At 63.7% G+C, this 22,479-nt stretch overlaps 1 protein-coding gene across 1 annotated transcript in view; it reads right to left on the bottom strand.

Annotated features, from left to right (window-relative positions):
- INPP5A (inositol polyphosphate-5-phosphatase A) overlaps positions 1-20,695 on the bottom strand; it is a 134,360-nt gene extending 113,665 nt beyond the window's left edge. The window contains exon 1 of the mRNA XM_040255107.1: positions 20,371-20,695. Within this exon, the coding sequence (XP_040111041.1) occupies positions 20,371-20,445 (75 nt within the window). The 5' untranslated portion in view covers positions 20,446-20,695. The remainder of the gene's footprint in view (positions 1-20,370) is intronic.
- Between the last annotated feature and the right edge of the window lie 1,784 nt (positions 20,696-22,479).

The raw sequence follows: 22,479 nt of genomic DNA, 5'->3' as shown, positions 1-22,479 counted from the left end.
CAGCCATTAAAAAGAATACGTTTGAATCAGTTCTAATGAGGTGGATGAAACTGGAGCCTATCATACAGAGTGAAGAAAGCCAGAAAGAAAAACACCAATACAGTATATTAACACATATATATGGAATTTAGAAAGATGGTAACGATGACCCTGTATGCGAGACAGCAAAAGAGACACAGATGTAAACAGACCTTTGGACTCTGTGGGAGAGGGCGAGGGTGGGGTGGTTTGAGAGAATGGCATTGAAACATGTATCTCCGTGCGGGAAATACACAACCTGAAGCTGGGCACACAAGGCGGGTGCTCTGGGACGACCCGAGGGACAGGATGAGAGGGAGGTGGGAGGCGGGTTCAGGATGGGGGACACGTGGGCCCCTGTGGTCAATCATGCTGAGGCATCGCAGAAACCACCACACCACTGTGATTATCCCCCAACTAGAACAAACAGTAATTTCATAAAACTAGTAACTCTAATAAGCTCGACTGCCCAGCCCCGCCCCTCTGGGTCTGACCTTCCTGATCTGCTGCTGGCCAGCGCGCCCTCCAGGGCCATCTTGCGGCCGGGCAGAAGGGCCCACCTGCAGTCGTCTGGTGCTGCCTCCGCAGCCCCGGGGCCTCGTGGCAGCTCAGGCAGAACCGCAGGCAGGGCCCCCGGAGCGTCCAGCGGGGCCCACTCCAGGACACCTGCGCCCCGAGCCTCCTGGGGCCAGGCCCTCACAAGCCCGCTGATCTCTCAGCTCAAATGACTGGCAGCTTCCGCTTTTCTCTCTTCTCTAGGGTCAGCGTGCTCACATACATTTTGCTAGAAAACTATCCCGTTCATCAATGTTTTCAAAGTTATTTGAACAGATTTGAATAAATTAACACCTTAAAGATGTTTCCCTTTCCATAGGGCCCTTGGGGAACCCAGGGGGTCACTGCAGGTGGGCAGATGACAGGCACGCCGAGACTGCTCCCAGCGGCCAGCTGGGACGACGGGGCCTCGCTGCCTGCGAGGCCAGTGACCACCTCGTCCCTTTCCCAAGATCCTGCTGAAGTCACCTCCTGACACAGCCCAAACTCAGAGCCTCGCAACTAGGAGGCAGAGCTGTACACAGGTATGTGGAGAGTCTGGACCGCGCCCCTGTTCCACTCTCAAGTCCAGGGCATCTTCAAGGGGGGCGCTCAGATCGTGGCAGACCCCAAACACCGTGCGTGTCGTCCACACCAACAGATGGCATGTTGAAGACGGAGAGGTGAAAAGTGCCTAAAGAAAAGTCTAGCTCACTTCTTAAATGTTTAGATTTGGAATGAAAATAAGTCTTCAAACAGGCAACACGTGGCACGAACGTGTGGGGACGTGTCACACTCGGCCGAGGCTGCAGGGCACGCCATGGGGTCGGGGTGTCCATGCCCTACCACAGAGCAGGGCCAGCTGGGCCTCCAAGCACAGCTCGTCCACTGGCACCGTCCCCCAGGCCATGCAGGGCCGGGCACACAGTGGGCACGCAGCAACACACGCCACAGGAGTCAACCCCAAGGGAGCTGCGAGGGTCCCGAGGGGAGTCACCCCACCGCCCGCTGTGCTGGGCGCCCAGAGCCACACTGTACCCTCCTCACGCTGCCCATCCACTGCTGACTTCGTTAACTGCCCCGTTTACCTTATTTGTTCATTTATCCATTGTTTTGGCCCCGCTGGGTCTCTGTTGCTGCGGGGGCTTTCCCTGGCTGCAGCGGGTGGGGGCCACTCTCCTGTTGCAGCTCACGGGCTTCAGGGCGCCGGCTGAAGGGGCGTGGTGTACGGCAGAGGAGCCCGCAGGGGCGGCGGGAGCCTTGCCGCTGTGCGCGGCAGGCCCGCCGGCTCCCGAGACGGGGTCTGTAAGCCTGTGCTGGGGGCCCTGGCTGGCGAGCTCCGAGAGGACGGACGTCCTTGCCTCCCGAAACACGGAGTGACGGGGACTGGCACTTGGACCCCGAGGGCCTGGCCCGAGCAGCGGTCACGGCGACGCCACACGCCCGCCCGTGTGCGGGGGTCTGGGCTCATAGCCCTCTTTGCCTCCTTTCTCTTTCGAGGGGCACCCCCGCACACTTTGCTTTTCAGGCGCAGCGCTGAGAAAAGAAGGCCTTCGATCTTAAGGTCACTCGCCACGCAGTGTGGTGACAACCCTCTCAGCCGGGGGCGTCTTCGTCGCTCCCCCTGCCTGTGCACGCTTCACGCTCACTCACTAACACACGACACCTGAGCCTTCCTGCAAAACTCGGGGCACGAACACGCGCCTGTTTAATTTCTGTCTTGAATGCAATGCCAGCATCCGCACCAGAGAGCCCTCATCCGCCAGGAAAGACGGAGCCGCCCCCGCAGGGACAGCCTGACTTCAGGCCTCACAGGGGGTCCCAGGCCACTCCCCAGTGGAAGCCCCAGAACCAGAAACCTGGTCCAGGGCCAGGGGTCAGGGGCTGCCCGGGAGGCAGTGAGGAGACCCTGGTACCAGATCCAAGCCCGAGACCAGCCCTGGGCCCGGGGTGTCATGGCCCGGACTCTGACCGAGCTCCTGCCTGGTCCTGCCCAGGCTCCCAACTCAGACCACAGCCCCATCACCCCTGCTACGACGGCCCCCGTTACCCCTGTTCCGACGGCCCCCGTCACCCTTGAACCTATGGCCCCGTCACCCCTGCTACGACGGCCCCCATCACCCCTGAACCTATGGCCCCGTCGCCCCTGTTCCGACGGCCAAAGGAGGCCCAGAGAGAAAGCATGCAATGGCCGCAAGGACGCAGGCCCCCATCGTGGTGGCCGGGGGTCCAAGACACCTCCGCGTCCCCAGCCCTGCTTCAGCCCCACCCAGGCAGGGCCAGGGAGCCTCCGCTCCACAGCTCCATCTCCGTGGGTACCAGGGGCGAGGGGACACCGACCACCTCAGACGGCCCTGCCAGGTGTGAAGAGCTTGGAAACCGCCCGGTGAGCCTCTGAGGGCCTCCCCAGCACTCGCATGGGCAGCACGATGCCAGCCCCACAGGCCAGCCCGCAGGTGGGTGCCCTCGTAGCAGAGAAAGGCCCAGGGCGGCCGGCAGCAGGTCAGCCTCAGCGGGCCTCAGAGGAGCCATGCACTGCGGCCAGGACAGCCCCGCGGGGACACCACCCCTCATCCCCTTCTGACCAGGGTGTCTCTGCCCTCTGCCTCAAGGGTGGGAGGCAGACCACCCAGGCTGACCAGCACACGCGGTGAGATGAACCCAAGTCCCTCCCATGGTGTCTAAGCCAGCGACGGCTGCCCGATGCCTGGACACGCAGGGAGGCGTCTCGGGCTCAGGAACCAGAGGGCCCAGAGGCGTGGGGCGTGGGGCTGGGGGCTGCATCTGTGGTGGTCCTGAGAGAGCCCGGGCACAGGGCCAGTCCTGCAAGGCCTCGCTGCGCCTAGAGACCCTGACCCGCACGGGGGCCTCCCTCTTCCTTCTGGGTCAGCGGCCTGAGCAGACGTCCAAGACCCCACTGCTTAGCGACGGTCCCTGGGCCGCGTCTGAACCCAGGACGGTGTCCACGAGGTCCTGGCCAGCGGCTCCTCCCTGCAGTCCAGACTCAGGAAGGGGGGCCCTGCGAGCCCAACGCCTCCTTAAAGTCAACAGAGACCACAGCACTCACTGCTCCTGTGTTTCTAAAAACCAGTGTTTGCGAAGGAGCAATAAACGGAAGGCAGTTTATGTTACGACAACGCCTGTCCACGTACAGACGTGTCAAACCTACACACACGCTCACGTGGTCTCTATCTCAGAGCCATAAACATCCAGCAAGGCCCATGTTTAAACATCTCCAGCACAGCGGTCACAAACACGCCATGTCCCATCGCAGACCGATGTCAGGCGGCTCGGGGGGCAGAGGAGACAGGCGGGCAGCTCCGCGCTCGGGCCCTGCAGGCCCTGACGGCCCCGGCCCCGAGCACCCAGCCCTGCACTCACCCAGGGTCGCCGGCTCGGGTGCGGCCGCGGGCAAGGAACCACGAACAGCCTTCCCTCTGCCGACGCTCTTGTCCCGTCACTAAGCCGCATCCGACTCCGCGACCCCACGGGCTGCAGCGCGCCAGGCTTTCCTGCCCTTCATTCTATTAATAGCTCTTCCTTTTCTGCTTGAGACTAAAACATCTGTTTTTAGGCTGCTAATGACAAGCTGCTGGAAAAGAATATTTTAGGCCAAAGTATTGCTGTTCATAGTGACCAGAATTTCACACGGGGCATGTAAAGACCTACCGGCAGGCGTGCCCAGCGGGGGTCACGCAGCCTCAGGGTGACAGCACCCCGGCCAGCCAGGGCCCCCGCGGCTCCCGGGCCCCACCCCAGCGCTGAGCGGAGGAGGCCTGCCCACGCCCACCTCGGCAAGGCTGCAGGACCCGCTGCCTCAGGCCCCCGGCCAGGCCCGCCGCCCCGCCTTCTGCCCCACAGCAGCACGAGGGTGGACTCGGCCCAGAGGAGCCGCCTGCTTGTTAAACTTCCCTTTCCGCTCAGACAAGCAAGACCAGCTCTGCCTCCGGCGCCTGCGCCCGAGGCTGAGAGCGGGTAACCGGCCGTGGTCCCCTGCCACTGATGGCGGGGATCAGACCCAGGTCAGCGCGGCCACGCCACTTCCGGAGCGGCCTCTGCCCCGGGAGGGCCTGGTGATCGCCTCAGACAGAGCCCAGGACACGGCTCAGGCTCTGCGGGGATGGAAGCGTCTCCGTGGACCCCTAAGGAACCCGAGTGCTAGGCGTGGACGCCAGGCCGACCACTCAGGCCAAGGCGGGCCTCTTCCCACCCAGGCAGGGTCCGGAGTGTGGTCGGCGAGAGCCAGCCCAGCACTCCAGCCAGCCCCAGAGCTGAGACTCTCTCGGGCCCCCCAAAAGCAACTCTGTGCTGGGAGCCGTGACCTTGACCTTTAGCCGTGAGGTGTCTGAGTGGTAGCAGGGGGCCGGCCACCAGCAGCCTCAGGGAGAGAGGGCAGGGCAGGCGGGTGGGGCACGTGGGGTCGGTGCGTCCCACAGGAAACTGTTTCCCGAGGACTCGCGTCAACCCCCTGCTCACACTGATGGCGCCAGGCCCGCCTGGCTGCGAGAAGCTGCTTCTCTCCTGGGACGCAGGGCAACAGCAGCGGGGCTCGAGGCCGCCTCTGGTCCTCACGGGCTCCAGGAAACCCCCCGAGGCAGAGAGTGTCCACACTCGGGGACCAGGGCCGGACGCAGGGGCAGCCCCCAGAGCCAGCCGCATGGCTCCTCCGGGTCGGAGGGCTCCTCAGGCCACCAGGAGGCTGGACAGACTCCCCTGGGGTCGACTCGGATGACCCTAGACACACTGTGCCTGTCTGTGCCAGAGAGGGAGCCCACCAAGAAGCGAGCCCGTGACGGCCCTCAGGGACTCAGAGCTGCCAGTGTGGGGCCCGGGAAGCCAGAGTGTGCAGGGGCCCTGCTCACATTCATTAAAGCAGCAGGCGCAGCAAGCAAACTGCAGGGAGGGCCACCTGCCCAGGGCTGGGCGCAGAGGAAAACTGCCCGAAGCTCTTCATGCAGGAAGGGGACCCGAAGTCAGAGCCAGCAGCCACCATCAGAATGCCAGCTGGGGGTGACGGGCAAAGCCCAGAGTTCACGTGGAAACGCAGAGACCCAGGGCAGACGTAAGAAACTTGAAAAAGAAGAAGCTGGAGGACACACATCTCCTATTTAAAAGCTCCCTACTAACTGCAGTTGCCAAGACCCTCTGGTCCTGGCACGTGGACAGATGAAAGATGAAGAAACAGAAATGAGAGGCCAGGAGAAAGTCTACACGTCTACGGTCCGCTAAGGTGGGTAACTACACTGAACCAGCAAGGCGGTTCAATGGGGAGAACAGTCTTTCCAACAAACAGTGCAGGGCAGCGAGACATGCACACACCCAAGAACGAGGGCACCGCCCCAGCTCACACCAGGCACATCGAAGTCAGGATTATGCTGGGAACTGCGCGCTGAGTGTGCACAGTCACGCCCCACTCTTTGCAGCCCCGCCAGGCTCCTCTGTCCATGGGATTCTCTAGGCGAGAAGACTGCAGTGGGTTGCCATGCCCTCCTGCAGGGGGTCTTCCTGACCCAGGGATCCAACCCAGGTCTCCTGCGTTGCAGGCAGATTCTTTACTGTCTGAGCCTCCTAAGGCAAGGTGAATCTAGAATCTGCATGGAAGAGCTAAAACTATTAGCTTTAGAAGAAAGACAGGAATAAATCTTCATGGCCTTGGACTGGCAATGGGCTCTGTTCTCTCTGCTCTCTCTCCCTCTGTCTTCCCTGTATTTTTTAAACTCATAGCTGATTGACAATGTCTCAGGTGCACAGCAAAACGACCCAGTTACATGTATGTGTGTGTGTGTATGTGAATCGCTCAGTCATGTCCAACTCTTTGCAACCCCATGGACTATATCCTGCCAGGCTCCTCTATGGAACTCTCCAGGCAAAAATGCTGAAGTGGGTAGTCATTCCTCCGGACCCAAGGACTGAACCTGGAGGCCTCCTACATTACAGGCAGACTCTTTAGCATCTAGGCCTCCCTTGTGGCTCAGATGGTAAAGAACCCACCTGCAGTGTGGGAGGCCCGGGTTCGATCCCCTGCAGAAGGGAAAGGCTGCCCACTCCAGTATTCTGGCCTGGAGAAGTCCATGGACTGTATAGACCATGGGGTCACAAAGAGTCGGACATGACCGAGTGATTTGAGCCACCAGGGAAGCCCGTGTGTGCGTGTGTGCGTGCATGTGCACGTGTGCGTGCACGCATGTGCGTACATGTGTGTGCATGTGCATGCATGTATGCATGTGCGTGTGTGCGTGTGCACGTGTCCGTGCGCATGTGTGTATGTGTGTGCGTGTGTGCATGTGTGCGCGCGTGCATGTGTACATGTGTGTACGTGTGTGTGCATGTGCACGTGTGTGTGTACGTGTGTGCATGTGTGTGCGTTTGCATGTGTGCACGCACATGCACATATGCATGTGTGTGTGCATGTGTGTGTGCACATGTGTGTGCGTGTGTGTGTATGTCTGTGTGCACACATTCTTTTTCAGGCTCTTTTCCATTACAGGTTATAATAAGATACTGAATGGAGTCCACCGTGCTGTACAGCAGGGCCTTGTTGTTTTACCTAGTTTTATAGTCAGTAGTACGTACTCAGTCACATCAGTCGCGCCTGACTCTGTGCGACCCCAGGGACTGTCGCCCGCCAGGCTCCTCTGTCCATGGGATTCTCCAGGCAAGAACACTGGGGTGGGTTGCCATGCCCTCCTCCAGGGTGTCTTCCCGACCCGGGTATCAAACCCACATCTCCTGCGTCTCAGGCACTGCAGGCGGGTTCTTCACCGCTGAGCCACTGGGAAGCCTTGTACTCGGCAGTGCGCGCCTGTTAGTCCCAAATTCCCATGTTACCCCCACCCCGGCCCCTTTGTAACCTATAACTTTGTTTTCTGCGTCTGTGAATCTATTTCTGTTTCATAGACAGGTTCATTCGTTCCATACTGCAGAGTCCACATGTAAGTAATATATGTATTTCTCTGACTTATTTCACTCAGTATGTTGCTCTCTAGGCCCATCCGTGCTGCTGCAAATGGGACTCGCTCACTCTTACAGCTGAGCGGCATTCCATGCCCGTGTGCACCACGCCTTCCTTATCTGCCCATCTGTCTGTGGACAGGCAGGCTGCCTCTGTGTCGGGCCTGCTGTGAAAACTACCGCTGTGAATGGCACCGGGGCACAGGCCTCCGCTGGAATCAGCTCTCATCTTTTCCAGGTACGCGCCCAGGAGTGGGCCTGCAGGACCCTAGGTGGCTCTGCGTCTGATGTACACGGAGTCTCCACACTGTTCCCCACAGTGGCTGGGCCAGTTCACATTCCCCCTAGCAGTGGAGGAGGGCTGGGGACTGCTTCTTAGATATGACATCTGAAGCACAACCAAAGAAAAAACAAACAAACTGGACTTTATCAATGTTTGGGATGCTAGGGCTTCAAGGATGTGAAAAGAAAGCACAAAAAATGAGAGAAAACTTTTCAAATCATCGGTATGCTAAGAATCTACATCCAGAACGAATCCAGAAAAGTTCAACAATTAAAGAAAGAAATTTTATGGGCAAAAGATTTAAATAAATGCTTTTCCAAAGTAGGTAAACAAATAAACAAATACCCAAGAAGCACCTGGCTGCGGGAGGAGGGACTTTCAGGATCACCAGTGGTCAGGGAAGCGCGGATCAACGCGCTACACGCCCAGCAGGGCGGCTAGACTCAAACAGACGAATAATAACAAGTGTGGTTTCTGGATGTGGAAAAACCGGAACCCTTGCGCGATGCTGGTGGGAATTCAAAATGGTGCAGACACTCCGGGAAACAGTCTGGCAGTTCCTTGAGAAGTTATACACAGCTATCCTATGACTCAGCAAGTCCATGCCTGGATACATACCCAAGGGAGTCTAAAACATGTTCACACAGAACCTTACACACAAATGTTCACAGCCACATGGTTCACAAAAGCCAAAGGTCCGTCAGCTGCTGGACGGACGCAGGGTGGTCTGTGCTTCTCGGAGGCGGTGCTCGGGCTCTGCTACACACATGAGGTGGATGAGCCCTGACCACAGGGTAAGAAAGAGGAGTCAGATCAGGTGTCCGAAGCCATGTGCAGGACACGTCCAGAACAGGCCGATCCACAGACACGGGGTGGACCAGCGGAGGCCACGGTCTGGGGCGGGGGGGCGGGGAGTGACCGCCGACGGTGCCCCGAGGGCAGGGCAGTGTGGCGGCTGCTCAGCCTGGAGAATACGCAAAAATGCTGAGTGGCAGGCACAGGAAGAGCGGAACTCGCAGTGTCTGAAGTCTGTCTCAAAGTTTAGATGATAATGTGTGTGTGAGTTAGTCAGTCGAGTCCAACTCTTTGCAACCCCCATGGACTGTAGCCCGTCTGGCCTTTTGTCCATGGGATTCTCCAGGTAGGAATGCTGGAGTGGGCGGCCATGTCCTTCTCCATAGATGATGATAACAACAAATGAATGCAGCCAGTGCAGACCTCCCAGCGGAACAACGGACCCTCCACTGTGGGAAACCTTCACAACACGTGGGCCGCAGCTGGAGGCGAGACAGGATGGGGGTCCAGGCCTAAGGGGCCACGGGGGAGGGAGCCACCGTGTCACCTGCCCGACAGCAAGCACAAAGGCCAGAGCAGAGCGCCCCAGGCGTGCTGAGCGGGTTCCCTGCGGAGCCAGGAGGGACCTCACCACCCGCTCTGGCTCAGCAGCACCTCACCAGGTCCTTACCCCGAGAGGAGGAGAGGACACTCGGGGGCCCGAGGGTGCCAGGCTGGGGCTGAAGGGGCAGCAAGGAGAGGCCCAGCATTCCCTGTGAGGTCACGCAGCCTTGGGCCCTGGTGTCTCCTGGGCGTGGGGACCCCACGAGGACAGGAAGAGGCCCTGCGGGGCTAGGTCTTGCAGGGAGCCCAGAACTCGGCCGACAGAAGGCGCCGGGCTGCAGGGACGTGCCATCGGGGACCAGTTCTGCCTCGAACAGTCCGGAAGCTCGAGGCCAGGCCCAGGGACTCAGCAGCCCGTCCGCAACAAGGCAGGACTGTGCTGGTGGTGCCTGCATCCAAGCTCCACTCGCCAGGACACATGGACAGACACGCAGCCAGGCTCTGGACGGGGCACCGCGCCCGCCCAGCCCGTTCCAGAGAAGCAGACCCAGCACAGGGGCGCAGTTCCACGGCCCCACCGGGCGGGCTCCACCCAGCAGTTAGGGCTCCATTCTCTTACTAAACGTCAGAACCTCGTTTTGTGTCCACAGCACAGGTCTGTGGTGCAGCAGCTGCCCAAAACACTGAGGTCTCCCCGGGGTCCGTCTGGGCCAGCGGGTCGAAGGCAGCGCCCCGAAGGCAGCGCCCTGCAGAAAGCAGAGGAGGCGCTTCGGGGAACTCCGGGGCTTGCCACGGGACTGTCCTTATGAAAAACAAACTCTCAGGATCATCACGGCACACAGACGTCAACTTCCCCCTGGAAGCTATTCTCAACTTTCTGAGTGGAGAGGTCACACACTGGTGCTTCCACTTTGCCACCCTGGGCTCCTCAGGCAGCCCTCCCGAGGGACCCCCCGCACCTGGTACACCTCCACGGGCCGGCGGTCTCCAGCGGCACCCCCGAGCGGTCAGAGCGCGCACCCTCCTGGGCCTGAGTCCCCGCATCCTCCCCTTCCGCACCGACTCTTATCAGTTGTTCAACAGGCAGACGGGTCACAGGCAGCTCCCTAGAGGAGGGAGCCGACTGTCCACACCAAGGTCTGGCCCCCGCTCATCCCCTGCAGGGCCCGGGGCCCGGCGTGATCAGGTGCACAGACCGTTACCGTCCTGCAGCGCCAGCTTCCAGCTCACCGCCCATGCAGGCCAGGCCAGCTCACGCGGGCCACGCGGCCTCCCTAGCAGGCCCGGCTCCCCGTTTCCTGCACTGCTGCCGCCTGCGACGGCCCCAGCGGCCACCCTGCCTGAGCTCGCCGGCTGACTCGCGTGTCCCAGAGCCTTCAGCACCTGGCCCTGCGTCCCGGCCCAGGAGCCGCTCCGTGGCCTCTGTGTCGGGGCATCGCCCGAGCGAGTCACTGCCGAGGTCCCTGATGGTCTCCGGCTTGCACTCAGCAGCCGGGGCGGCCTGGGACCGCACACAAGCCGTGAGCCAGGGGGTCAGGGTCAGTGCACCTTCTGCCCTGTAAGCCAAGGGGGTCGGGAGTGAACCCTCTGCCCTGTAAGCCAAGGGGGTCGGGAGCCCGGCCCCAGAGGCCGACGCCCAGGGGACGCGCCGGCCCCACAGGCCATGTGCAGGTGGACCTGCGGGCTCCTAGAGCCTCCCGGACCCTGGGCCTCGGGACCCCCAGCACCTCCTCCAAACACTCCGCCCACTCCCAGAACACCCCTCCAGACCCTGCCCCCCCCAGGCCCCACCTGCCCGGTCTCTCCCGGCCACAGACCCCTGCTCCGACAGCCGAGGACGGGAGGGACAGGCATGGGTGTGTCGGGCCGGGGCCAGCTCGAGGGAGGCCGCCACTTCAGAGCCGCCTGGAGGAGCTTTGGGGCTGGGCTGGTGGGAGTGTGGTGTGGGGAGGGGCCCGGGGCACCGCCTCCAGGCTCAGGCCCTGGGGGAGGGGCCTGCCTGCAGGGTGCCCAGTGAGCTCCCCTGGGTGGGCAGCTGCACTCACCACCCTCAAACACGAGCCTCTGCAATGCGGGTGTCAGCGCATACCTGCGCTCGGTGGAGGCTGGCGCCGAGGCCCGAGAGCCCCGGGCCACCTGCACCCCCTGCCCTGTGCCCCCAGCAGCCCCAGTGTCCCCAGGGCCACGCGCGCAAGGCCGAGGTCCCGGGGGCCGCTCTCGGCCACCGAGGCAAGCCGCCACCTGCTCTGCTGAGACAGCCCTGCATCCACCCCGCTGTCCAGCTCCCGCCACACGCCCATGTCCTGCCAGCTGTGCTGATAACCACGACCCCGTCCCCGCCGGCCTGCTGCCCCCCTGCCTGGGCCGCTCACCCCGCAGGCGGCCGGGAGGGAAGCAACCGCGCCTCAGCAAAAACAGGAAGTTACAACAGGTCTGCAAACTGTGACAGGGATGGAGGAGAAAACAAAAGCTGAGCAGCTGAGCAGCTGTCCCCACAGACTTGCTGGCTACTCGGACAGATGCTGTTCTTAACAGAGTGAACCCAACTGAAAGGAAAGCCCACATCACCGCAAATTCCAGCACAGCCACCACACGCCGCATCCCGCCCTGTGGCGTGGGGCAGACAGCCCTGCCCTGGACCGGGCGTGTGCCCCCAAGACGCCCCAGCTGAGCCCTGGGCAGAAGAGATGCAGCAGGGGAGCGTGCCCGGGGCGCCAGCAGGCAAACCGGATGGTGTGCCTCCAGGGGCAGGGGCCCCAGCGACACTGTGGGAGGAGCCCCTGAGGGTGCTGGCAGCGCTGACGGCTGGAGCCAGGGCTGCCCCCAACGCCTGAGCTCACCGCGGGGCCAGAGCATCCCTGCCCAGCTCTCCACCACCCATGTGGACGCTGCCCCGAAGCCCCTGAAGGCGGGACGGGGGCTCGGAGCGCGGGTCTCAGGCCTCTGGCCCAGCCCAGGTGGACCCCAGAGCAGCCCCTCCAGGAGGGCCACAGGGTCCTGAGCCCCCTCCCCGGGGACACAGGCCTGAGCAGGGACCGCCATACCCCACATGCCTCCGCAGAGGCCCAATGTGCAGAAATGACCACCGGGCCAGACACAGACGGCAAGAGGCCGGGCTAGGCTGGGGGCAGCCCTCTCGGAGCCTGAACACCTGCCCCCACACAGGGACCAGAGGCAGACGCTGTCCCTAACGGGGGTGGCACAGGCCACAGGGCCGCCTCTTGCTCTTCCAGCACCAAGTGGCTGGAAACACAGGCACCAGCCCGCACCCTGCTGCCCTGCGCAACACCGCCCTCCCCGCCCTCGAGCCCAGACGGGCACGGACATGCCCGCGGGGCTGTCCTGGGGCAGCTTCCCAGGGACCCTGAGCCCCAGGGGCAGGCGAGGCACCCACAGGCCGGTCGGAGCTGACCCGAGGCCGTGCTGGGCTCACAGCCCCTCTGCCAGGAGAGAAGGCAGCAGAGCGGGCGTGGGGGCCAGCCCCTAACTTGGGAGGCGCACCCCGTGTCGGGGTCAGCGGGAGGGGGCGCGCCCGAGCCCTCCCCTCAAACAGACTGAGCAGAACCACTCACCCGGGCAGGGCGCGGGACTCGGCCAGCCCGCCAGCCCCGCAGGGAGGGGCGCTGTCCGTCACCCCCAGCCACAGCAGAGCCCCGGACGGCAGCCCCGCGCCCCCACAGGACACTGCTCAGAGGGGCGCCCAAGTCATAACCTACTGCTGTCCGGACAAAGCAGGCCTCTAGTGGCTCCCTCTGCACGCCACACCCAGAGAGTGCGGAGCGTGACCCCCAAGGAGCCACTGCCGTCCACACAGTCAACAGTTTGCCAAAAACCATCCGTGAAACATGGCAAACTGTCCACCTGTGTGGGACGCTGGCTGGTCTGTCCAGCCAGCAGAGCAGCGCTTGGCAGAAGGGCCCCAGACAGCCCAAGCTGTGGACCTGCGGTGACGGCAGCTGGGGGTGAGCAGCTGGGGGCTCAGCCCCGCAGATGGCCAGGAGGGCAGGGCTTCAGGCTGGACGGTGGGGACCGCTGCACGGTGGCAAACGTTCATTCTCAGACCGGGGGCTCCACTCTCGTGGGGCGAACCGCCGGAAATGCAAGTCCCGTCCTCCCCGACAGCCACACCTGTGCACCGGAGCGAGGACAGCTCTGACACTGGGCCCTGGTGCCCACAAGGTGCCAGGCTGGGGGGCACTCACCTTCCCCAACTCAGCGCCCGCCCAGCTCTGACGGGGTCCTGCCGGCCAGCGGGCTGGCTGCAAATCCGGTTCCACGGCCATCGGGGCGGGACCCCAAATCCTGGCCCTGCACTGCTGGTCAGAGACCAGCAGGCTCGATCACCCCAAAGCACGACAAAAGCCCAGAGCTTGTAATTAATGGGGGGGCAGAGAAGGCGCCAGAGAGCCGGGCAGTGACCTGTGCCGAGAGGGTGTGTGCTGCCACCCCAGGGGCCGGGACTCCTGGCCTGAAGCCAAAGCACGGAGACGGGAGAGCGCGTCCCGCTGGAGGATGGGGGCACAGCTGCAGGCACTCATGGGAGCGTGGGCTGGGGTCACGCGTCAGGGACTCTGGGAAGGAACACGTGAGCGTGCTGGGCCGTCCTGCTGGCCACACCCGTGGCGAGGGACCCGCCAGGAAGCCTGAGCACGCCCGGCCCGGGACACGGGGGAGGATGAGGCCGCGGCCCACTGAGGCCTTGTGGGGACGGCCGGGACAGGCCGGCCAGTGCCAGGGCCCCACGCCCGCCGGGGCACCCCATCCCACTACAACCCCCGGCGGCCACCGCGCCACTGTTCCTCCTCCCTGCCTGAGGCACAAACGGCCCAGGGTCAAGAGGACCCACGCTGACCCACGGTGTGCTCCCCAGGTGGCTGCGCTTCTTACTCGAGGGAAAAGCAGAGCTCCGTGAGCCTGGGCAATGCAGTGTGTGTCCCTGCCGGTCAGGACCCCTCGCCGCGTGCACGGCCGCCCACCCCGACCCGCTCCAGGAGCTCGGGGCCTGGTGCTGAGCAGGCGGCGTGCGGGGTCAAGTGCAGGGGGCCCCCACGTCCTGCAGCCCTCGCTGTTCAGCCCGCTCGCCTCCTCCCGAGGTGCAGCCTAAGCCCCATGCCGCCCCCGTCCCCGCACACGCAGTGACCAGAGGGGACCCCTGCCCCAGAGCCACGCCCACCTCCCAAAGAAAGAAGCCAGCAGTCCCTCGAGCAGCACTCACAGTTTGCTTTAGAAAACAGGTCTCATCACCAGAACTAAGTGGATGCAGGGACCACGACTGAAGAAGGGTCGGGAAGACCCCGGGAAGCCCAGGATGCTCCCCAGACTGAGGCCCATGTGTGCCCAGCCTCACCCAGATGGGCAAGGAAAGGATATCCACACAGGCTCAGGAACACACGGGCCACCCCTACCCTCCAACCCCGGAGTTACAGAAACCGTCACAGCAACAGCGCCGGTGACGCCTCTCGTCACCTCGACAGCCGGCAGCCCTGCGCCGGCCCCACGTCTCAGCCGCCCCAGGGAGCGGCCCTTCACCCGCACGCATCACCGAGGGCGAGACTCCCATCGTCCCCTGGGGGGGGCCGTCCCGAAGCTCAGAGCCCGTGTCCCCCAGGGTGGGCCGTCCTGCAGCTCAGAGCCTTTCTTGGGGTGTACTGCCCACCCCGGCCGGCGCAAGACCTCATGTCCAGTCACCCCTCGGGCTCATCAGCAGAGCACCCTGGGCCCCGGTTAGCCGAGGCAGCTGCCTCTGTGTCCACTAGGGGACGCGCCACAGTCTCACCCCTCCCCCCTCCCTCCCCGGGCCCACGACCAACCCCCTGAAACTCACTCAGGTGGGAAGGGGCCCCTGCCCCGCAGACACGGAGCGAGCAGGGCCGTGGCCCAGGAGACACAGAGCACAGGGCTGAGACGCCCCTCAGACCCACCGCCACCTTTTGGAAGAGCCTCCCAGCCCGGTGCTGACCCCTCGGCATCGGAGCCTATTCCTGGACGGGGCCCACCTCCCCGCAGAAGCTGCCACCCTGCTTCCCACCCCTGCCCACCAGGGCAGGCACTGGGGGGTCCACACTGAAGGAGCTGTCCTGCCCCGGCTCCTCAGCAAGGCTCGCCCCCTCCCCTAGGCAGCCTCCCTGCTTCCTCATCCCTACTCCTGGTCAGACAGCGGGCTCCATAAACAAGGGACGTCTGCTGGGAGGCAGGCCTGGTCCAAGTTCTGTAACTTCCGAATCAGATCTGGCACATCGTGGAATCGCTCCCAGCAGGGGCTCCCTTCCCAGAGGCAAACGCCCACCGGAGACGACCCCAGTCAGCAGCGGCAGCCCCTCCTCCCCGGAAGGCTCGGTCTACGGGCCCAGAGCCTGACCGTGCGGAAAGACGCAGGCTGAGAGGCAGCGGGTGTGAATGCGCCCCGGGACCCCATCCTTCAGGGCTGTCCCCCCGGCTGCCCCTCAGGGCTCACGCCACTGGGTTCCAAACACGCAAAACATCCACCACGTTAAAGCTGAGCAGCGTCTCCACCGCAGCAGCCTCCGCCCTCCCCCCGCGCCTGCAGCGCTGATAAAGCAGGAGAGGCCACAGGTGCCCGTGCGCAGCAGCGGCCAGCGGGATGGTGGCAGACGGAGGGGGCAGGGACACCTGCGGACAGACAACGGGCTGCAGACCCCAGGCGCACCGCAGTGGTGGGACCGAAGCTCGCTGCGGCCGCAAGGAAGTGTGTAGTGCAGGCACGGCCTCCTGACCTGGGGGAGCAACCCCGAAACCCCGCCAGGCTGAACCCCACCACCCTGGAGCCAGGCGGGACCCCATCTACAGAGAGACCCAAACTCAGGCACACAGACCAAATTCCCACAGGGGAAGTACGCAGAGGCCCCAGGTCAGAGGCAGTCAAGCCAGAAGGACATGGAGACACCTCCCCGCTGTCCGTCTCTCCCCCACAGCCGTCCCCACGCTGCCAGGGGGCCGGGAGAGGTCTGCAGAGAGGCCCAGGGCTCAGCCTCACCCTGGCCGGCTCCACAGCTCTCGGGGGCCTCGGGGCTTAAGGGACAGTGCAGGAAGCACCGCCTCTGAAACTGAGATGCGAGGAGACCTGGCCACCGGTCCTCAGCTCCAGCCAGATGCTCTGGCCCTTCCCTGGGGTTGGGGTCTCCTCCTGCCTCCTGGGTGTCTGTGTAGAGAGCTTGTTAAAGACCAGAGTCCAGAGAGACGAGCTCCCGTGAGGCGGGAGTGAGGAGACGTGCTCCTGGGAGGCGGGGGAGAGGCCCAGCACAAGACTTCGAGGAAAGACAAGGGGACGCTGGGTGCTGGCGGAAGTGGAGAGCTGGGCTGGTGAGGACGCAGAGCACGCGATGCTGCAGGACGGCCGGCAGTTCCTCGAAAGGCTCCACGCGAGTCCCCACAGGCCCGGCCGACCCCCGTCCCAGGAACGGGCTCAGCAGAAGCAGAATGTGCACGGCAGGGTGCCCGGACAGCCAGCGCCAGCGGAGGACAAACACGGCCGGACGGCAGAATGGTCCTCGGCCGCCAGAGTGACTGACACGCTGACATCCAGCTGCTGAGCTCTGAAAACGCCGAGCCAGCTGTTTTACAGACTCACGTGAGACCCCCAGGACAGGCAGAGGCACAGAGAGACAGGAAGCAGACAGGCGGTGACCAGGCGCTGGGGGCTTCTGGGGAGACGGCGAGATTTAGGGGGAGGGGGCAGCTCAGGCGTATGGGGTGTCCTTTCCAGAAAACAAGTTTACGCCAACTGTGGGGACAGTCACACAGCTGTGTGACACCAGAAACCGCTGGGCTGCACACCTCACAGGAGTGAGGTCCGTGTACGTGAATGACACCCTGGTGAAGCCATCGCCAGATGCAACTCCTCGAAGAAGTGGGGGGACTCCCCCCGTCAGAGCAAGCGAGCGGGCCAGGACCAAGGCCGGCCCCGCACGAGGCCCCCGCGGGGGCCCCGCACCCTGGGTTGGAGGGGGCAGCCCTGCACACAGGGCTGGGGAGGCAGAGACAGAGCTGGAGGGGGTCCCAGGGCAGGGGGCTTTCAGGACGGAATGGGAACGGGGCTACAGAGCAAACGGACGGTGCTGGAGAGAGACACACAAGTGATTGAGGCGCCCAGCCCGGGGCAGGGGCTCCCAGACCCCGACGCACAGCCGGCGGCAGCCCCAGCTCCGGGCACAGAGAGGGCTGCTCCTGAGCAGACCAGGGGAGACAGGAAGCAGCTCAGGAAGGGAAGCGGCCGGGAAGGCACGGCAGGACCGGTGCTCCAGGCAGACACCCAAGAGCGAGCTGCGCTCTCAGAGCCCCGCTGTTGGCTTCATCTCCTTCCCAAGAAGCAGCCTTACCATGTAAGGGTGGGACCGAGCTCTGAAGCCACAGCTGCAAGAATCCACCTTCCCAGCTAACTTCTGGCAAAAAACAAGCCCACCACGTGAAGAACCAAAAGCTAGCAACCTCACTTGTCTAAAAGCCAGCCATCTCAAGCAAAGCAGTCAGGTGAGGAGCGCTTGCTAGCAAGCGGTTGGGGACAGCAGGAGGCTAACCGGCGACTGCGGAGAGCCCCGGGCTCCCTGGGGACACCCAGAACAGGCGGGCTGCGCAGCCAATGCCAGGCCCCAGCCAGGGGGCAGCCTCCCGCTGAAGGCTCGCCCCCAGCCAGGACAGAGGCCCTGGGTCCAGCAGCTTTGTCCACAGCAGGACAACACGAGGGCTCACGCTCGTCCCACCGTCTCCCGCGTGGCCGGCAGGGCCTGCCAGGGCTATGACTGGCGAGGACACCTTCCTTCCAAGAGCACCTTCAGCGGACTCAGTTTCCGCCATCCTGTCTCTCTGGGCTGACCGGTAGGGGCTGACCGAGGGCTCTTCGGGAGCTCCTTAATCAGGCAGGAAAAGTGCTAACCACTGTCCTGTGGCCTCCGCCCACCCCCTGGTGTACAGCAGCGCACAGTGGGGAGCACCCCGGGGGCCTGTCGGGGACAAGGTGCTGAGCCGTCCCAGACCCGAGGGAACGGGGGGCCGGCGAGGACACAGCCGACCACAGACGGGACGCTCTGCGGGTCGCAGGGGGTCAGGGCCAAGCCACGTGGAAGTCTATATCCAGCGCTCCAGGGGGTCACGGCTGGACGAGGAGGGGTAGCCAGGGGAGCCCACAGGGCTGCACAAGCAGTCACCTGTCGCTTGAGCACGAAAGGAGAATGTGCCCACCCCAGAGGGGCCATCGCCCACCCGCCCGCACCCTCCAGGAGGGGGCCGATGCCGCCCACCGCGCGGCCCGGCCACACGGCGGAGCGTGGATTCCAGATGATGAAACTGGGCCATCTGAACAGCATCGTGTGCAGGGCGCACGCCACAAGACAGAGTCACGGAGCAGCCCTCCTGAGGCCTCCTACGAACCGAAGAGTCAAAGCGTCCTTCACTCAGGCATCGGCTCCTTTCCCCGGCCAGGCTCCGGGGCACGGGTCCACACCCACCCCTGCTTCTCCAGGCCGCTGAGGAGGGACGGTCCCCAGCCAAGCTGCGCACGTTAAGAAAGACGTGGGTGAGGATGAGGACAGATACGTCTCTCCTGGCCCTTGAGTCGAAAGCCACCGAGCAGAATTAACCTGCGCACTGCTTACCAAGACAAAGGCTCCTTCGTGATACAAACAAGACGCAGCACTCCACACAGCCTTTCAGAAGAATGGAAAGCCGGAGAGAGTCTGGTGCTAACCAAAAGCAAACCAAGTGAGCCACTTTAACGTCCATGGAGGGAAGCGTGTGTATACAGCTGAAACACAACAAAAACGCTAGAACTCGGAATCAAGAAATTATTGGGAAGAATGTCTGCACAGCAAAATTCTCTTCCCTTTGAGACTGAAATGCCCCACCGTGCTTAATTTTCCTGACATTTCTGAGGCTCTGAAGCCACAGCTAACGGGTCTGAATCATGTGAGTAAAACCATGTTAGAGTGGATGTTACTGGAAAGCCAAGAATAGAATGCTAAATATACAGACACACACCCAGACCAGGCACTTTTGTAGAAAATGATCGAACGTGAAACTAGATAGAGTGTCCTGTCCATGCCAGAGAGCAAGCAGCTCACCTCTAGCAGGGAAGTACAAAACATTGTGCCTGGAAGCTAAAACAGAAAAACGCAAAAATAGCGCCTACCTTTGATTAATAAAATCACTCCTCGCCTGTGCATGAACTTAGCCTAAGAAACACCTCACCAATGCTCACTGCCAGCCAGCAAAGGAAGGCAGGGGTGGAAGGCATGTTTGCCCATGGTCTGCTTGGTCAAGGGGCTGCCCCACCGCTCACCTCCGCGGAGGTGGTGGGGGGGTGTAGTGCGGGGCTGCCTGGAGCTCCATCTGGGCCATCACCCTCTTTTCCTAAACGAGCACGCCACTTGGAGCCGCATTCTGCTTTATTTGGGTTGGCAATGTAAGTACCAACAGCGGGGTGGCACCGCGGCTGCAACGTGAACTAGGTCAGCCTGGGCCTGCCTCCGGAGCCGGGGGAGCACCAGGCCTTGGCTGACTCTTCTCCCAGTGGCCTCGGGTGCCGGGTGGGCGGCCCCAGAAGGTAAAGGCCTTGGACAGTCAGCATCCTTTTTCTGGCCTTGAAAAGCTTCTCGCATCTTTCTCTTTAACAGGCAAGAAACATAGTCTTCCAGGCTTTCAACAGAAGCCCCTTGTTTGAGAACTAGAGAGATACTAAGTTACAAGGTAAAATGAGGGCGCCCACACTTCGGGGCAGCCACAGGCAGCTCGGCAGGGAGACAGGCAGACCGGCAGAGGCCAGGGCCATGGACTGGAGAGTTGGGAGTCGGCGGCCAGAAGTCAGGGATTGGGGCCCAGGAGACACGGGCTGGGGTCTGGGAACCAGGGTTCAGAGTCAAGCTTCCTGGGTCAACATTGGGTACCAGGGTGTGGGGCCCTCGAACTGGGGTTTGGGGTCAGGATTTGGGGACCCTGGACAGGGATCAGGACTAGGATTTAGGGGCCTGGGTTCAGGGGCTGGTCTCCGGGTTCAACCCATGGAGTTTGAAGGCTGGACCCGCAGACCAGGATTCCAGGGACGGAGCTAGGCTCCCGGGTCCAGCGCTCAAGTCTGTGCCTGGGTGCCAGGGATCCGGCCCGAGTCCCGGAGTCCCGGGGCTCAGGACTCGGGTTCTGGGTCCTGGGACTTCGGGCTTCGGGACCGAGATCCTGGTCCCAGGGCTCAGGGTCCGCGGTCCGGGGGTCCGGGATCCCGGGTCCGGCGCCACACTTACGTCGTCGAAGAGCGAGCCCACGTTGGCCGTGACCAGCAGCACCGCGGTGCCCGGAGCAGCCGCCTTGCCCGCCATCGCGGCCTGGGCCGGGGCAGCCGCTCTCCGGAGCCGGCCGGCCGGGGTCTCCGCGCGCCGCGGCGTCAGCTGCGCCGAGGGCCGGCCCCGGGGCGCATCGCGGGCTCGGCCGGTCGGGCCGGGCCGGGCCGGGGTCCAGCCGCGCTCGCTCTCGATCTCCGCGGCCCCACGCCCGTCGCTCTCCGCCGGCGATCACCGCGGCCCGGGCGCAGCCATTAGATTCGCGGCCGCCGGAGCTCCCGCAGCGCCACCGCCGCCGAGAGCAGAGGCGAGGCCCGCCCGGGCCGGGGGCGGGGCGAGGGCGGGGTACGAGGGGGGCGGGGCCTGCGGGGCGGGGCGGGCACTGGGGAGGGGAGGGGCATGAGGGCGGGGTGGGGCGGGGAAGGGGAGGGGCGTGCGAGGAGGGCGGGGAGGCCATAGGAGGGGCGGGGCTTTGGACGGGGCGGGGCCCGAAGGGCGGGGTCTGCGCGGGGCGCTCGGTCGTTAGCCTCCGCCGCGCTCCTGTCAGTCAGCGGCCGCCCCGCCTTCCCCCGCGCCGCGGCTGCGCACAGACTCCTCCCGCGGCCCATGACGTCACGGCCCTGCTCCCACAGGGCACGTCTTAAAGGGGCCGCGCGCTGTTCGTGGCGGCTGCCCGGCGCGACCCCCTGGCCCTCAGGCGAGGATTGTGGCGGGAGCGCGTGGCCCCGTGCGAACTGCGCCGGACCCGCACAGAGGAGGGCGGCGAGGCCAGGCCGCCGGGCCGCGGGCTGAGGGCCCCCGGTGTGCCGGGCCGATGGTGTCCCCCAGCGCACGTCGCGCGCCCGGCGGTCCACGGAGGAGACTGGACTTGGGAATAGGCGACAGGGAGCCGCGCTGAAGCTGGCGCCGTCCGCGCGGCCGATGCGGGTGGCACGTGGTTCCCGGGGTTCTGAAGGCGCCTGCCCCACGGCCTCCTCCCCGCGGCGCTGGGGTCCGGGGGCGTGTCCAGAGAGACAGTGTCCTAGGGACACGGGGCAGGGCACAGCCCTGCGGGGAAGGCGTCCCCTCCTGCCCGCATAAAGCCTGTCCAGTCCCCGCGGCGGCTGGCTGTGGACCGAACATGTCCCCAGAGTCCCCAGGTGAGGCCCGCTCCCAGTGTGGCCACCTGCGTGACCTGCCTCTGGAGATTAATTAAGGTTACAGGCGGTGATGAGCCTTGCTTCTATAAGAAGAGACCCAGGGCACTCGCTTCCCCCTGCCAGCTCCCACTTTGGACAGGAAACAAGAAGAGGTCATGGGAACACAGCCCATCCACAAACCAGAGACAGAACTGGAAGGAAGAACTCGCTGTCGCCTGGGCGCAGGGCTGTGGTGTCCGGGCTCAGCAGTGTGAGCTGGCTGACACTGCGTCTCTTGCCCTCTGACAGGAGCAGCCTGCGCCGAGGGCACCCTCACAGAGGCTGGTCCGGAGGCCTGGCTGCCGCGCAGAACCTGTTTCCTGGGCAGTGGCATCGCCCCCTACCTCGGCTGTTTTCTCCCTCCTGCCCCAGTTCACTGTGGTCAGGAGCAAACTCCACTGCACACGTGCACACCTGCACACGTGCACACCTGCACACACACATTCACTCTGAGACTGTGCCTAGGTTAGGGAAAACTAGAGACTCTAACCCCGCGCCCCCAGCCAACATCACGCCGACCTCAGGGATGTCCACGCTGAATACCAGGACTTCTGGCTGCTTGTGCCCCCATCACTGCAAGATGGCACCCCTTCCCCTCCTGCTCCAAGCCGTCAACAGGTCCTCCCGCCCAGGGATGCCCTGACCCCTCAGCAGGGGAGGATTTGTAGTCAGAGGTGTTCCTGCTCGGTCGGCAGGCCTTCGGCACCTGTTCCTCCTCCCTCTGGCCACCCCGTCCACGTGGTTCCGCCAGCTCTGCAGCCACCGTTTCCTTCCCTCTGTCCACTCCCTTTGCTGCAGACCCGGTCCTTAGAGTCGGGCCGTCTCTCCCCAGGGCCAGTGGGCTGCTCCCTCCCAGGCCCTCGGAGCACACTGGGGACCCTCACTGTGATCACGG

Source organism: Oryx dammah, unplaced genomic scaffold, assembly GCF_014754425.2.
Source record: "Oryx dammah isolate SB20612 unplaced genomic scaffold, SCBI_Odam_1.1 HiC_scaffold_14, whole genome shotgun sequence".
NCBI lineage: Eukaryota > Metazoa > Chordata > Mammalia > Artiodactyla > Bovidae > Oryx > Oryx dammah.
The sequence above is the reverse complement of the archived record's forward strand: the minus strand, read 5'-3'. Positions and strand labels throughout refer to the sequence as shown.